At 45.0% G+C, this 17,533-nt stretch overlaps 1 protein-coding gene across 5 annotated transcripts; it reads left to right on the forward strand.

The window, feature by feature from the left end:
• The first annotated feature begins 10,519 nt into the window (after positions 1-10,519).
• On the forward strand, positions 10,520-17,286 carry LOC123069943 (pentatricopeptide repeat-containing protein At1g10910, chloroplastic). 5 transcript variants are annotated; one of them, XM_044492930.1, is made up of 12 exons: positions 10,522-10,899; positions 11,044-11,128; positions 11,196-11,459; positions 11,574-11,876; positions 13,573-13,677; positions 13,775-13,874; positions 14,128-14,447; positions 14,670-14,846; positions 14,929-15,057; positions 15,375-15,763; positions 15,849-15,963; positions 16,881-17,286. In XM_044492930.1, exons 1-10 carry the CDS (start codon positions 10,685-10,687, stop codon positions 15,555-15,557), a joined length of 1,881 nt encoding a protein of 626 aa, XP_044348865.1. In that variant the 5' UTR covers positions 10,522-10,684; the 3' UTR covers positions 15,558-15,763; positions 15,849-15,963; positions 16,881-17,286. The 5 variants fall into 5 exon arrangements, with proteins under 5 accessions (XP_044348867.1, XP_044348865.1, XP_044348866.1 ...); XM_044492931.1 differs by having other exon boundaries at positions 15,853-15,963; XM_044492928.1 differs by lacking the exon at positions 16,881-17,286 and having other exon boundaries at positions 15,849-16,374.
• The last annotated feature ends 247 nt before the right edge of the window (positions 17,287-17,533 follow it).

Below are 17,533 nucleotides of genomic sequence, written 5' to 3' on the forward strand. Positions count from 1 at the left end.
TATGAGCAATCGAACCAGTATCAAATACCCAAGCGAGCATTAGTAAGGTACACATCAATAACATGTATATCAAATATACCTTGGTTCACTTTGCCATCCTTCTTATCCGCCAAGTATTTGGTGCAGTTCCGCTTCTAGTGACCATTCCCTTTGCAGTAGAAGCACTCAATTTCAGGCTTGGGTCCGGCTTTGGGCTTCTTCCTGGGAGTGGCAACTTGCTTGCCATTCTTCTAGAAGTTCCCTTTCTTTCCCTTGCCCTTTTTCTTGAAACTAGTGGTCTTGTTAACCATCAACACTTGATGCTCCTTCTTGATTTCTACCTCTGCGGCCTTAAGCATTACGAAGAGCTCATGAATCATTTTATTCATCCCTTGCATATTATAGTCATCACGAAGCCTTTGTAGCTTGGTGCCAGTGATTGAAGAACTAAGTCAATAACACTATCATCTGGAAGATCAACTCCCAACTGGGTCAAGTGGTTTGATACCCGGACATTTTGAGTATGTGTTCACTGACAGAACAGTTTTCCTCCATCTTGTAGCTATAGAACTTGTTGGAGACTTCATATCTCTCAACCTGGGCATTTGCTTGAAATATTAACTTCAACTCTTGGAACATCTCATATGCTCCATGACGTTCAAAACGTCTTTGAAGTCCCGGTTCTAAGCCGTAAAGCATGGCACACTGAACTATTGAGTAGTCATCAGGTCGAGCCTGCCAGACGTTCATAACATCTGCAGTAGCTCCCGTAGCAGGTGTGTCACCTACCGGTGCATCAAGGGCATAATTGTTCTGTGCAACAACGAGGATAGTCCTCAAGTTACGGACCCAGTCCGTGTAGTTATACCATCATCTTTCAACTTAGCTATCTCTAGGAACGCATTAAAATTCAGGGGAATGGTAGCACGAGCCATTGATCTACAACATAGATATGCAAAACTATTAAGACTAAGTTCATGATAAATTACAGTCAAATAATCAAATTACTAATGAACTCCCACTTAAATAAAACATTCCTCAAGTTATCTAAGTGATACATGATAAATTGCGTTCAATTAATCAAATTACTAATGAACTCCCACTAAAATCAACTAACCCATGTCCAATCATCACGTGAGATGGGGTAGTCATCAATGGTGAACATCTCTATGTTGATCATATCTACTATATGACTCACGTTCGACCTTTTGGTCTCCAGTGTTTCGAGACCATGCCTATACATGCTAGGCAAGTCAAGTTTAACCCAAGTATTCTGCATGTGCAAAATTGTCTTACATCCGTTGTATGTGAACGTAGAGTCTATCACACCCGGTCATCACGAGGTGCTTCGAAACGACGAACTTTGGCAATGGTGCATACTCGGGGAGTACACTTTTATCTTGAAATTTAGTGAGGGGATCGTCTTATAATGCTACTGCCATTCTAAGCAAAATAAGATGCATAAAGGATAAACATCATATGCAATCAAAATATGTGACATGATATGGCCATCATCATCTTGTGCTTTTGATCTCCATCTTCAAAGCATCGTCATGATCTCCAATTTCACTGGCTCGACACCTTGATCTCCATCGTTGCGTCAGGGTCGTCTCACCAACTATTTCTTCTACAACTATTGCTAACGCATAGCGATAAAGTAAATCAATTACATGGTGTTTGCATTTCATACAATAATTAAGAGACAACCCTAAGGCTCCTGCTGGTTGTCGATATTACAAAACATGATCATCTCATACATCAACATATATCACATCATATCTTGACCATATCATATTGCAACATGCCCTACAAATACAAGTTAGACGTCCTCTACTTTGTTGTTGCAAGTTTTACGTGGTTGCTATGGGCTTCTAGCAAGAACCGTTCTTAACTATGCAAAAACCACAACAGTGATTTATCAAGTTTGCTGTTTTAACCTTCTTCAAGGACCGGCGTAGTCAAATTTGATTCAACTAAAGTAGGAGAAACAGACACCCGCCAGCCACCTTTATGCAAAACTAGTTGCATGTCAGTCGGTGGAACCGGTCTCATGTGCGTGGACATGTAAGGTTGGTCCGGGCCGCTTCATCCCACAATACCAGCGAAACAAAATAGGACGTTGGTGGTAAGCAGTATGACTATCACCGCCCACAACTCTTTGTGTTCTAACTCATGCATATCATCTACACATAGACCTGGCTCGGATGCCACTGTTGGGAAACGTTGCATGAAAAAAAAATCTATGCACACGCAAGATCTATCCATGGAGATGCATAGCAATGAATGGGAGAGTGTGTCTATGTACCCACGTAGACCGTAAGCGGAAGCGCTCGGTGATGTCATCGCCTTCTTGATCCAGCAAGACGGTGAAGTAGTGGATGAGTTTCAGCAGCACACCAGCATAGTGACGGTGGTGGTGATGCTATCTCCGCAGGGCTTTGCCTAAGCACTACGAAAATATGACCGAGGGACAAAACTGTGGAGGGGGGCGCCGCACACGGCTAAGAGATTGTCGTGGTTATGTGTGGCGCCCCCTCCCACATATATATAGGTGGGGGAGGGAGGAGCAGCCAAGGAGGCACCCCAAGTGGGGCCGAATCCCACTTGGGGGCCTGCCCCTAGCCGCGCCCCCCTTGCCTTTCTAGGTGCGCGGGGAAAGGCAGGGGAGGGTGCCTCCCCCCTTTCCTTTCTCCCATGTGGAGGGGAAGGCAGGAGGGGCTAGCCCTCCCCCCTTTCCTTCCCTAGGGCCGGCGGCCAGAGAGAGGGGGGTGCCAGCCCCCTTGTGGGCTGGTGTGTCTCTCCCCTTGACCCATTAGGCCCATAGACCTCCCGGGGCTGTCCGGAACCCCTCCCAGTGACCCGTTTACTACCCGGTGCACTCTGAAACTATTCCGGTGTCCGAATATTATCGTCCTACATATCAATCTTTACCTTCGGACCATTACATAGCCCCTCGTCATGTCTGTGATATCATCCGGGACTCTAAACAACATTTGGTCACCAATTCCATATAACTCATATAACACTATATCGTCAAGGAACGTTATGTGTGCGGACCCTACGGGTTCGAGAACTATGTAAACATGACCGAGACACCTCTCCGTTAATAACCAATAGCGGAACCTGGATGCCCATGTTGGCTACTACATATTCTATGAAGATCTTTATCGGTCAAACCTTATGACAACATACGTAATTCCCTTTGTCTGTCAGTATGTTACTTGCCCGAGATTTGATCGTCGGTATCTTCATACCTAGTTCAATCTCATTACCGGCAAGTCTCTTTACTCGTTCTGTAATACATCATCTTGTAACTAATTCTTCAGTCACTTTGCTTGCAAGGCTTCTTATGATGTGCATTGCCGAGAGGGCCCAAAGATACCTCTCCGATACACGGAGTGACAAATCCTAATATCGATCTATGCCAACTCAACAAACACCTTCGAAGATACCTGTAGAGAATCTTTATGATCACCCAGTTACGTTGTGAAATTTGATAGCACACAAGGTATTCCTCCGGTATCCGGGAGTTGCATAATCTCATAGTCGATGGAATATGTATTTGACATTAAGAAAGCAATAGCAATAAACTGAATGATTAAATGCTAAGCTGATGGATGGGTCTTGTCCATCACATCATTCTCCTAATGATGTGATCCTGTTATCAAATGACAACCCATCTCTATGGTTAGTAAACCTTAACCATCTTTGATCAACGAGCTAGTCTAGTAGAGGCTCATTAGGGACACAGTATTTGTTTATGTATCCACACATGTATTTAAGTTTCCGGTCAATACAATTCTAGCATAAACCTTTATCATGATTTAGGAAATATAATAATAACCATTTTATTATTGCCTCTAGGGCATATTTCCATCATAAAGGTGGTCTAGGGTAATCTCCCATCGAAAGTTTAGGGAAGGAGGGAGATAGCTTATGTCACCGCAGTACCTCTGCAACCCACCATCACATCAATAGTAGTAACTTTCATGTCCATAAGGGAAAATGTGGAGTGGACGACTTCACCCAACACCGAGAAGATTGCTAAGATAAACATACAAAGAGGATGTTAAATTCTATCAACATTCAACACCTAAAATACTAAGGTTTCTCCATATCTCTAAGAACTAGGGGTTTTACTTGGCCATAGAGACGACAAACATTACAGGTAAATCATGGTAAACATGGATGAATGATCAAAGTAATACACGTAGGTTTCCGCCTAGGGTTTGGTATTACAAAGAGCTGAATAGAGGATGTTGATGACGATGGTTGGTGTCGGAGTTTCCTTGGTTGAGATGATGGCGTAGTAGAGCCTTTCCTTTGAATCCCCCTCCAGATCCCTTCCAGGGGTTAGGGTTCTTGGTTCTGGCAAGGTTTCTGGTGTATTTGGTGCTCTCATTCATGATTTTAAGCCACCGAGATAAATTGTCGATCCAGGGGAGGCGACACCACTTGGTACAAGTGCTGCTACGAGCGGGTGCGCTCGTACCAAGCATGTCTTCTCTATTGGATGCCCTTTTTCAGCGGGGAAAATACTTTGCTTGATGGCTCATCTTTATGGCAGGTTTCCATCACGCCAAATAACGTGATTTTCACCCATAGACTTGCATTCTATTTAATGCTCCCAATCACCTCCCCGGTTAAGATCCTGGTGAAATCGAAAGAAAGAGTGCGCAAAACACGGTAAAATTCCAACAAAACTTATGACTACGACACAAAACTAAAGGTAAAATGTGATGCAAGGACTCATCAGGGATCTGTCAGTCTGTTGATGTTGCCATGACGCCATCTTTCCTTTTTTCTTGAATACGCAAAGCATGTGTATCATCCATTAAAGAGAGGAAAAGGGTATAAGAAACCCTCCGCCAATGTTACTTTTTTACATATTACATAGTTGCACTAACTGGGCATCCACACATGTACCTTGACAACTAACCCTACACAACTACTCTCGACGCGCCCACATGTTTAGCATTCCTAGGAACACATCAAGATCACCTTTAGTAGTCCCAAAGATTGCCAGGCCGTTCCCTCACACTCCACTCATTGCACAACCTCTTGCGTATCAGGAGTGGCTCCGTCAAAAACCACCGCGTTTTGATGCTTCCACAACTCCCATAAGACTAAAAGTAGAATGGCCCTAGTGTCTTTTATGTGCTGCCCTTCTTTGATCTTACTCAAGCACCACACCTAAACTGTATCCTCCATGGAGGGCACCCATGTAGCATGCTCACACCTCCATCGCCACACATACTCGGAACCAAACCTCTCTGGACAACACACAACTGAGCAGGATGTGGCCGATGGTTTCCTCTTTCGGATGGCAGAAGGGCAAGAGTCCTGATGAGGCAAGCCCTTACTAGCCAACGTGTCAGACGTCCAACATTTCGTAGCGCAAGCCATGTGAAAAAGCGACATTGTAGTGGTGCACGAGATTTCCACGTAAAATCCGTGATGGGCATAATCTCATGACCGCCAAACTTTGTCGTGTACGCCGATTGGACAAAGAAGTCCCCTTGTCTCTCCCTAGACCAAGCTATCTCATCGGTGACTCCCTCCTAGAGTACTACCCCTGCCAATCTCGGCCATAATCGCACGTATTCCAATATCACATTGAACTCAAGATCGGGCCCTATGTTTCTAGCCCAGGCATGGTTAACCAGGGCCGTGCACACATGCAGCAACTCGTGAATTCTTTCCGATACCTTAGCATATAGAGTCTATGCCAACTCCTCAATGCGAAAACCATCCAATCAGTGATCTTCCCGGAATAATGTGTTCTGACCATCACCCAGTGTAACTCTCATTGTGGGGAATAACTGCAAAGCTACGTCAGGTACCATCATCTGGAACTTCCCAAGATCTCGTTTGATCAGCACATTACAGGCATGGCCACCTTGCTTGCATCGCTATGTTCAACCACAGTAGATTCGGGATCCCAAGTCCCCTGCCCACTTAGGTGCACACATGACAGACCACGTGACCAAGCAGTTTCCCCCGCTGGCCTCCACATGCACACACCAAAGAAAACATATTATTATTTTGTTCAAAACCGTGATCGTTTTCATAGGCAAATTCACAGCCATCATCACATGCAGTGGTATGGGGAAAAGAATGGAGTGGATCAGTAAAAGGCGTCCACTCTTGGGCAGAGACACTACTCGCTAGGTTGGTAGGTGCATTGAGAAAGCCATGTGGTCTGCTCTGCCACGTGAGGGTCGTAAGCTCCTTCCTTGCCAAGGTCGGGCAACTGGCTAGGCCAGTCCCTTGATCGGAAACAGATCGGCAACAGTGACGATCCTACGCTATGTGTCTGATGGTGCTAGGTGTCACCTTCCAGCGGCCAACCCCTCCCTACAGCCTTGGCGGCTCCGGCCAACTGCGGCCCCCCCATCATAGGTTTCGAAACCGGCGACTTTGGGATAGCTCAATATCAGGCCAAGGAGAAATCTCTGCTCGGCTTGCCGGTGCTGGCAGCGGCGATGCTCGCGAATGTCGTTTTCCTTCTTGGAGGTGATGCCATGGCCTTCATGTACGCCCCTCTTCAAGTTCGTGGAAAACCCTAGGTCCGGTTCTTCGAACCGAATGGCGGCGGTGCTATGGCGTCGCTTTCCTTCTTGAAGGCGCGATCTTGTAGCTCATGAAGTCCCTGATGCTGGATTTGACGATGTTGGATGTCTTGTTGGTTTGATTTTCTTCTCTTGTTCGGGGTTTTGTGGGTTTAGCTGTGTAGTTTCCTCTGCTTGGGCCGAGCATCCCATTTCTCTCTGCTTCGGGTGCCATGTACACGCCTCCTTGCGTTTGTGTTGTGTAATGTACTCCTACCTGTAATCGTTCTAACTCCTTCTATTAATGAATGATACGCAAGCTTTGCGTATTTTCGAAAAAGATCATGCCCGGGGGGGGGCACAATGGCCCCGGGGCAGACGAACAATGTTGTTCTCGCCCGACACATAGGGAGGGACACAGTCGCCGCCCAAAAAACCGCCTCCATGATGCCTTGCTCATCCCGCCGCCGCCGGATGAGGCCGTCGGCGGTGGGATGCCCCCTCTTTTTAGCTTCCTTCTTTGTCCCCAGTGTTCTCTGTCGCTACTAAAGAGTTCGATCTGATATGTGTTCATCAATTCACGAGAGTCAGTTGTCCGCGCGTCACCCCGGAGGCACGCGTCGTGCTGTTGTCGTCCGCATCTGGACGCGGCCGACTGCTCCTGCGCCCTGCTGCACGGCATGGACTCTGCCTTTGTCCTGAATCTCTGGGTGCGGTTGTCTGTCTGTGCGCCTAGACGCTCCGTTCGATCTACCCTCTGCCCAACATGATGGCACCGTTGCGGATGGCGAGGGCGGGTAGTCGGCAAAGGAGGCGATGCCAGGGCGTCTTGATGGTATCCATGCCCACGTCGTGGGCTGCTTCAGTCAGGCACGAGCATGTAAATTTTCCTATGTGGTGTGTGTTCGTGCTTGGATTTAGGCACCGGGTCAACAACTCTGCTGTTGATGGCGATGTGATGATTCATTTTCCTATGGCTAGTGGCAACCCCAGTACACCTTGGGTCCGCCTTGGCACCTTCATTGCTGCCTTTTCCAAGGTGTTGATGGGAAGGATAATGACATTCATGTTTGAAGAAGACCGGATTGACTCAGGAGTTTCCATCTCGCGTGTTCAAGTCGAGTCGAGATTTAGTGAAGTTTCTTGAGAATCCTCGCAATGGATCAGGAGGAGTATACGCATCGGATGATCAGCATTTTTGCAGTGTTCTTGGCGAGTGGTGACGTTGACACTGATAGACTTCGTTCTTGGCGGTCTCAGTTTTCCGGGGTGAAATCCCTAAGGCTGACCCTCGTGGTTGTACCTGACAATGGCGACTTCTAGTCGTTCCCTTGCTGAAGGCACTGTTTTGAGACGGGACCTTCTCCAGGGTGAAAATCTAGGATCTGAGTATGATAGTTGGACCGATCGGATGGCAACGGTGTTTTTGCACTGTTTCCTTCAAGGGGCGTCGCTTTGGAGTACCTTTTTTGGAGTACATGTGTCATCAGTACTAGTGGTGCTCTTGCTGCTGTGAGTCTATGATTGTTTTGGCGGGGACTTTGTTTTCTTTTTTTCTCTTTTCTTTTTTCAGCTGTGTGCATCCTTAATGTTGCAGAGGCTGAATGAAATTGGTATCAACTTGATATTAATATATTCCCTTTATTGAAAAAAAATTGCGGGGAAGGCCCGTCACGTTCCCTATCGGACAATCGCCGCAAAGTCGCCGAAATCCTAACATGTTAATAAGAGCAACTCTAGCAGACCACGCATCCGCCCCCGGCCCGCAAAATAACCGCCAAAATGCGGGTACGTGCCGGAAAGCCTGCCCGACCAGACCCCGCATCCCGCCTCGGCCTGCAAATTTTTTTGGGGGGTGCGGCAAATTCCCCACCCCAACCCAGGAAAACGCGGGTTTCCCCCTCGCGGTTGTGGTGCCCTGCATCAGAGAGAAGCAGTTGGCGGGAGGGACATTTCAGCCCACGCGCTTTCCCCCTTCTTTCGCCGCCGCCCGCCGCTGGTGATTTCGGCCATATCTGCGGACGGAATCACGCCCCGGGGCCGCCCCACACCCTCCCACGCCGAGCCGCTGCACCGCCCCTTCGGATCCGGCGAGAAGAGCCGCCCCCCGTCGCCGCTGCCACCGGGGATCGACCACCGTCGAGCGCACCCCCTTGTCGCCGCTCGGGATCACCCGCCACCGGTTAGTCCCTTTTTTGTGATTTTTGCGAGCTGTGTAGTAGATTGACGCGCCGGTGTGCGTGTAGATGGATTTGACCCCGTGAGAGAAGTTCTTGCTATCCGATTCGTCCGATTCGGATAACTCGGATGTTGAGAGCATGCTTGCGAACTTCTGGCAGCAAACATTGTCATGGAGCTTGCCGTGAAGGAGCATGAAGACGAGCACCGGAAGAGAAGGTGAGGATCGACTGTCGGGCGTTTGTGCATTCCTCGGAATCGCCATCTTGGGAACGAGATGTTGATGCAAGACTATTTCGCGGAGAATCCTACATATCCTCCGCACCTCTTCCGGAGAAGGTACCGAATGCGCCGATCCCTCTTTGTGAAAATTGTTGAAGCTTGCGAGGCAAATTGTCGGTATTTTACTCAAAGAAGGAATGCCACGGGCTTAAAGGGATTTAGTGCATATCAAAAAATCTCCGCAGCTATGCGGGTGATTGCATATGGCGTTCCGGCTGACTATGCCGATGAGTATCTTCGCATTGGTGAAGATAGCATAATTGAGTCTGTGCGTAGATTTGCGAAAGTGATCATCTGTCTCTTCGGTCTTGAGTATCTTCAGGCACCCAATGAAGATGACACAAATAAATTGATGGCATCTAATGAGAGGATAGGTTGGCCTGGCATGCTAGGTAGCATTGATTGTATGCATTGGAATTGGAAAAATTGCCCCAAGGCTTGGCAAGGAATGTATTGTGGCAAGTCTCGTGATGCAACAATTGTGCTAGTGGCCGTAGCATCCGAGGATTTATGGATTTGGCATTGCTTTTTTGGTATGCCGGACACTCTCAATGATATCAATGTGTTGCAACGGTCTCATTTGTTTGCTAGGCTTGCTAGTGGTGATGCTGCTGCTTGCAACTACACTATCAATGGGCATGAATACACAAAGGGGTACTATCTTGCAGATGGTATATATCCTCCTTGGTGCACATTTGTCAAGAGCATCAAAGAACCCAAAACAAAAAAACAATGTGAATTTGCAAGGGTGCAAGAGGCAGCCTGAAAAGACATTGAAAGAGCATTCAGTGTTTTGCAATCTAGGTTTGCCATTGTCCGTGGTCCTACTTGTTTTTGGGATAAGAAAACCTTGAAGAATATCATGACATGTTGTGTTATCCTGCACAATATGATTCTTGAAGATGAGAGAGGACAGAACTTAAATTTTTTTTACGACAATGTGGGGAGCCGTGTCAAACCAGCTAGAGACCCAAACCGCATTAGAGCTTTTCTTCAGACATACAAGGAGATTGAAAATGCAGACACCCACTTTCAACTTCAGGAAGATCTCATTGAGCACCATTGGCAAAGGGCTGGACAATGACTTATTTTTGTATTCATTTGTATTTGTATTCATGACAAATTTTGTATTGCACTATTTAAGTTTGCTACGGTTATTTGAATAATTATTTGTAATGCAGATGATTATTGTATTATGTTTGATTGAAATAATTCAGTTTGTTTTCGATTGTTGAATTATGTTGTATTTGATATTTGCGGGCTGATGATATGCGGGATGCAGCAGCACAAAGAGCAGACCCCGCAAAGCCGACCCGTAAAAGAATATATTCCGCGAATATTTTTTTTTACTGATCCATTTGGGGGGTCTGCATCTGTGCCAACCCGAGCCAGCTCGTAAAAGCTGTTTTGCGCGAACTGCAAACGCGTTTTGCGGGCCGGCGGGATGCAGGGTCTGCTAGAGTTGCTCTAAGTCGATTTCTGAGATAGCCTTTTTTTTAGGTGTAGCCAGGCCTGCGGAGATGGCATCGTTCAGAGTTGTATTCCACTGAAACTCCTGGGCCGAAAGTGTTCACGCCAGGAATGGAGCCCATGGAGAAATTCAGACGATATTGTTGTAGACGGACACATCCCCACCCTCCCGTTCTCCGGCGAACGAGACGACACTCCGCTCGGCTCGCTCGGACCCAGGCGAGATGGAAGCCGCGTCCTTGCCGCTCGCCACCTCCCGCTTCCTCTCCCCGCCAGCGGCTGCGGCGTCCTGCTCCCGCACGAGGAGCATCCCTCTCGTCCGCGCCGCCAATCAGGCACTGGAAGCACGTAAAGTCCCCAAAGCCCAGCGGCCGTCCCCCCGGCGCAACGCCGTCGCTGAGGTCAAGGCCGCCCCCGACCCCGTCGCCGCCCTAACCAGGTACACATACCGGCAGCGTTCGTTTCCTGTCCTTGTAGTGATTCCTCACAGCCCACAGTAAGCTCAGCTGCTGTAGCCTTTGGATTATCCCACTTGCGTACTGCTAATCAGAGTTGAATCTAAACCCTGCAAACTCTGCTACAGGCTCGAGGATGTGTTGCAGCCACAGGACTGCAACATAATCTTGCGCCACTATGGAGAAATCAGGCGATGGGATGTACTTTCTAAGGTAGTTATCGGCGACCGTGAATTATGCCAGTGTCAGTAGACACGAGTCATTCTCAACTTTGTTTCAGGTCTTCGGGTGGATGCAGGAGCATGACATGCTCAACATTGCGTCTTACAGCAGCTATTTCAAGTACCTGGGGTTGAGCCGTAATGCTGCGAAAGCTCTGCAAGTGTACGGTTCCATTCAGGACCAGTCGACCAGAGTCAATGTTTCTGTTTGTAATTCTCTTCTCGGGTGCTTGGTGAAGAACGGGAGGTCCGACAGCACCTTCAAGCTTTATGATGAGATGATACGAGGAGGTCTATCACCTGATCTCTTCACCTACAGTACTGTATGGGACATTGAACCCCCATCTTTCCATACTAGCATTTGTTTTAGGCTTCACACAACCTCTTTTCGCTTGGATGAATAGCTTTTGCATTCTTTTTTCCTATCCACCCTCCAGCTGCTGTCAGGGTGCATGAAGTTGAAGCACGGCTACGCTAAGGCAATGGAGTTGATCAATGAGCTCAACTCACGCGGTCTTCAGATGGATAGTGTAATATATGGTACCCTCTTGGCAATATGTGCATCTCATAACTACTGCGAGGAAGCTGAGGCATACTTCAAGAAACTGAAGGATGAAGGCCATAATCCTAATCTGTTTCACTACAGTTCCCTGTTGAACGCGTATTCAGTAAATTCTTATTATGAAAAAGCTGAGCTGTTGATGAAAGATTTGAGGTCTTCTGGTTTAACACCAAATAAGGTCTATTTTCTTTGCTTGTCCCTTATTAAATCGTTTTATGATCTATGCTTTCTTATCTGCTGAAGTCCGTGATCCTGTCAGTCTCATTTCTAAGCTTGCGGTGTTGAGTCCGTTTTTCAATAGACATGACACATCCCTATGACAAGTTCGACAATTGGTTTGCGTCGATATTGAGAATTCTAGGTGACACTTGAGGGTGTAGCTTTCAGAGGTCATGTTCATGGTGCTTTAAACTTCTATGCAACTTGGGGTTTTCAGCTGCATCATTTATGTTCCTTTGTTAAGGTATCTTGTGCAACTATATTCTAACTTACAACTTCCATCATGTAGCATATAGGTGAATAGTGTTTCTCCATCCGCGCGATAACAAATACATAACTGACACTACTTTTGCAATGCCTATTCTTGAATTACTTGGGCATACTCTGGCCCTGTTTGGTTCAGCTTTTATCAACGGATTCCGTTGCCGCGTAGCAGAATCTGAACCAAAGGGCGAACCCAGCAGAATCCGATTCCAGAAATCCGCTGCCAAAATCTGAACCAAAAGGAGAAGCAGCCCAGGACGTGCTTTCCAAAATCTGATTCCGCTGCGGGCCAAAATCTGAAAAAGCTGTATCAACCGGTTTGCCAAATGACCTACATCTTTTTCACATCAGATTTTCCACAGCTGTTTTTTCACAGTAGATTTTTCACAGCTGCTTTTAGAAATCCACAGCCGAACCAAACAGGGCCTCTGTCTAGGTGCTGAAATGTTCTGTTGCTGCTTTCCATATGATCTTTTGAATAGGTTTCTAGTTTGATGGCTTCGGTTAAAAGTGAGGGCACTAGTGTTCATGTATCTTCTACTCCCTCCGTCCCATAATGTAAGACGTTTTTTGACTCTAGTGTAGTGTCAAAAAACGGCTTACATTATGGGACGGAGGGAGTATAATATAGCCTCTCTACGACCAATCCCTTCCACAAAATGCTGTTATTTTGTACGTGACACGGTCTGCAAAATGTAACTGTGACCACTAATTTATATTCATAAAACCCAATGGATTATGATACTACGGAAGTACTGAGGCAAGACCACACATGTCATTCCAAGTATCCAATGTCAATGCTTAAGAGGATATTGTTAGTCAAATATTTGAAGTTTGACTAAGGCCCCGTTCGCAATGGAGTTTTTCCAGAGGAGAAGTGTAGAAACAGCCAATCCATAGGAGTTGATCTAGTGGTATTTACTTCACAGGAATTTACCCAGATGAACACTGTAGCAGATCAGAGGAACCCTATTGGATTCCTCTGATTTTACAGGAACTAAAACATTGGGTCCAACCTCATTTTTGCGCGCAAGCCCGAGGCAAAGAGAGATAATGATACCATGTGATATAACTTGTTTGCCGTGGGCTTGGTCCAAGAAATAGGCATGTGCAGCCTGTGCTCCTGTAATGATAGCATCACTTCTCTGCTACAGTATTGTCATTGTAGTAGCATTCCTGATTTTTTATATTCCTATGTTCCAAACACGTTAAAATTATGTCCAAAATAACAGATTTTTGTGAACCAGAGGGAGTACCTACTATCTAATTCTCTGTTGAATGCTGTACTCATGCAATTGAACTTCTATACATTTCGAAATTATCTTTGGATGTTCAAGAAAATGGTGCTGCTACGGATGTCAATCTAACTTCTCATTAAATTTCCTTTGCAGGTTATACTGACCACTTTGTTGAAGGTATATTCTAAAGGTGGTCTGTTTGAGAAGGCTAAGGAGTTGCTAACTGAATTGGAAGCGTCAGGCTTTGCACAGGATGAGGTCAAACATGTGGTCTCACACACAACACTGCTCATATCTAAGTTTGTATGGTTCTATAAATTGACCGTAATTACGCTTTATTGCATGCTGTGTACAGATGGCATATTGCATATTGATTGATGCACTTGCCAAAGGAGGAAAGATATGGGAAGCAACAATGGTGTTTAATGAAATGAAAGAAAAAGGTGTCAAGTCTGGTACGATATTTAACCAGAATTCCCACTGAAGTACCTCTATCAGTTTCTCATTCTAAATGCAACAATGCAGTTCCTGGATCCTGATTAGTAAACTGTATTGGTCAGTTTTAAGCATTTGATTTTCTTTTGTCTGCCTCTTATAACTTATTCATTTGATTGCATGACTCTGACTCTCTGTATCTCTTAGTGGGGTGCTATTACTATTTGTGTCTTCTTGATCTTGTCTGATGACCTTATCCTCTGGTTTCTGCAGATGGCTATGCATTTAGTATCATGATTTCAGCATTACATCGAGGTGGTTATCGTGAAGAAGCAAAAAAGCTTGCAAAAGAATTTGAGGATCAGAATGCCACATATGATCTTGTTATGCTTAACACATCACTTCGTGCTTACTGCAATACATATGATACGGAAAGTGTAATGAGAATGCTGAAGAAAATGGATGAGTTGAATATATCACCTGATGATATCACATTTAATACCTTAATAAGGTACTTCTGCGAGGCAAAGGTCTATCACCTAGCATACAAGACGATTGTAGATATGCATACGAAAGGCCATCAACTGAATGAGGTATTTTGGTTCTTTTATCTTGGAACAAGTCTCTAAAGCGTCTTATATTTATGTACAGAGGGAGTATATCTTTACTAAGCTACATTCTGGATAAAGCCAATTGTTAAATTCTTGGTAAATTCGGTCTATTGGAATTATGACATGCTTGCAGAACAGAGTGTGGGGCATCACATATTTGTTGCGATTCTGTTAGTAACTAAAATTTCTATAAACCTTGTCCAGGAGCTTTGTTCTGAGGTAATGGTGCAGCTAGGAGAAGCAGGTTTTCCTTCTGAAGCGTTTTCTGTGTATAATATGATGAGATATAGTAAGAGAACAGTTTGTAAATCTCTTCATGAGAAGGTTTTAGGCATCTTAGTTCCAGCAGGACTTCTGAAGGATGCCTGTATAGTTATTAAGGTATTATGCATTTGGCATTTACTACCGGTATCTCTATTGTTTATTTTGCGTGTATTCACTAAAAAAAATGCTGAATTAACAGGACAATGGAGAGTCGATATCTCCACGCTCTTTGGAGAAATTTGCTACACAATTCATGATCTCTGGCAACATAAATTTGATTAATGATGTTATGAAAGCCCTAAACCATTCAGGATGGCGTATAAGCCAGGTGACTGTTTTGTACTTGGTACTTCCTCCATCCCATAATATAAGACACTTTTTGACACTAGTGTAGTGTCAAAAACCGTCTTACATTATGGGACGGAGGGAGTACTTTCTAAGTATAGTTTGGAGTTGAACCCTGGATGGCTGGAAACTGAAAACTGGTAAAATCTTAGACCTGGCTAGGACAAGGGGGATGCTCCAAAAATCACATGATAGAAGTTAACTAAAATTTCAACGTTGCAGCTTTGTATATACATACACTTGATATTCTTAAATCTGACATATATCTTCCAATGGTGAATGTGATCATTCCACATGCAGGAAACCTTTGGTAGAGCAATTCAGCGATACATCCAGAAGCCCGATAAGAAGCAACTATTGTTATGCCTCTTGGACTGGATGACTGGTCAAGGCTATTCCGTGGACTCATCATCAAGGAACTTGCTTTTGAAAAATGCACAACTCTTTGGCCAAAAACAACTGATAGCAGAAATCCTTTCATAGCAGCAAGCAGCTTCAAGGATAACAAATAAGCTCATTGATTAACACAAAATTTAATCAAATCGAAGTTGTTCAGATTCATCATATAATGTTCTGGAGATAGTTTTTTGATGATCGACGATACCAAATTCACAAGGGTCTGTCAGGTTACAAGTTATCATCCTCATGTTTCCAGGCTACAAGCAAAACTTGTTGAGTTTCAGATTATGGTATGCGGTGCATGTCTGCATATAGTTTCAATTTATCTATTATATCTATGTGCAATGTCTGAGCTTGACTTCACGTCTATTTTAGCCAGGCTATTCAATTCAGCGAGGCCACCCACTAGAACTGCAACTGGGATTGAGGATGACAACCGGGCTTGCAGTGATGTTAATATTGGATCTTGGGATGGCTAAGAGAAACGCAAGTAAGTTAATAGTTACATTTTTTGACAGCTTCATCTGTGCAAGTTGCTCAAATTTGGTGGTTGTGCGATTGGCATTATGTTCTTGCTGGAAACAAGTGCCTAGTTCTGGAAAGCTGAACTGAAGATTTTTAATCTTTTGCGGTGTTGCTGCACATGCTTTTCTGTAAAAGCATAGTGAAACATGGAAAGGGCAGAGTTTTTCGAGGCAGTAAATGTAAGACGTGTTACGTAGGACAGTTCTGAAGAAGACTTGTGGAGTTCGCAACTTCTTTTGTTGCATCTGACTTGAGAAATCATGGCAACTAATTACTGAGAGGAAGTCGCAATTTATTTTTATGTATTATGATTAAAAACTAAACATGTATCGCAACATGTGGTACCATGCATCAGCAAAATTACTTGTTTTTCTTAGGGGATAGCAGGTTGATAGGATCGGGATCCTACCAGGTCTTGCCCTTAGGTTGTAGGGATGGAAGGGAGGATGGCGAGGGGCTGGGCGAGGTCGCCGGCCGTCGTCACGTGTGCGAGAGAGAGGGAGGGAGCAGGACGCGGCGGCTAGGGTTAGGTCTCCCGACTCCCTTCAGAAAGCCGAGCAAATATGATTGCTTCTGCTTAACTTCAAACGAGTCCTTACATGAGTTTATATAATCTCTGAATACGATAACTGGGCTAAGCCCCTAATAACGATAAAGTAACTGGGCCAGGCCCCTAACTGCCTGGGCTGTAGTATTGCCGGTCATAACACGGGTTGCTTTGGATGTTTTGACTTTACCCACAGAGGCATGGAGACTATGAAATGGATGCATAATGGGGAAAATCTGCCCTGTTGTACTGAGCAGATACTGCCAGTGTTCAGATTTTTATTTAGTTTGGATTTAGCTAATGGATTTTATATTCCTTTAAAATGGTAAATGCAGATAGAGAAAGTGATTTCGGTCTCGAAATCGTAAAGGAAAGTAAGTTGGAGATTTCATAATTTTGCTGGTAAAACAAGAGGATAGCGTGTTCTTTTCTTTTGCTACACTCCAAGAAGCCAGCTTACTTTGTTGTGGATTCTGGCATCAGGAGGTGAAATGAAACTGTGCCTATTCACTAGATTCCGTTTCTTAGAGGGTCCCTTCAGTAGATTCTAATCTTGTATTAAGACTTGTTTTTTATGGAGGTTCGAACTTCTTCTGTTTTGGCAAAGCTTAATTCTGGCCGGTGGATGATTTGGATGTCAGGAGATGCGTCCACATTTTGTCTGAGTGCAGCGTTTTGGCGCTCGGCTCCATGGAGCTGTTTTTTTTCTTTTTGGAATATTAAAAAATTCAGTGACTAAAACAAACTGATTTTTTTTTCACATTGACATATGGATGTGTACTACATGTGTAACACCCACGTTGCGGCTATATCTCCCACGTGTAGAGGCACGACTTAGAGACATAACCGCATTGTGGTTTTGTCGCAAGAAGGGCCATCTTCACACAATCCCATATAAAGAAAGGGATAAATAGAGTTGGCTTACAATTGCCACTTCACACAAAGATTATATAATTCATACATCATCCAGAGTACACACATAGTCCGA

This window comes from Triticum aestivum, chromosome 3B (assembly GCF_018294505.1).
Source record: "Triticum aestivum cultivar Chinese Spring chromosome 3B, IWGSC CS RefSeq v2.1, whole genome shotgun sequence".
In the NCBI taxonomy this organism is placed as follows: Eukaryota; Viridiplantae; Streptophyta; class Magnoliopsida; order Poales; family Poaceae; genus Triticum; species Triticum aestivum.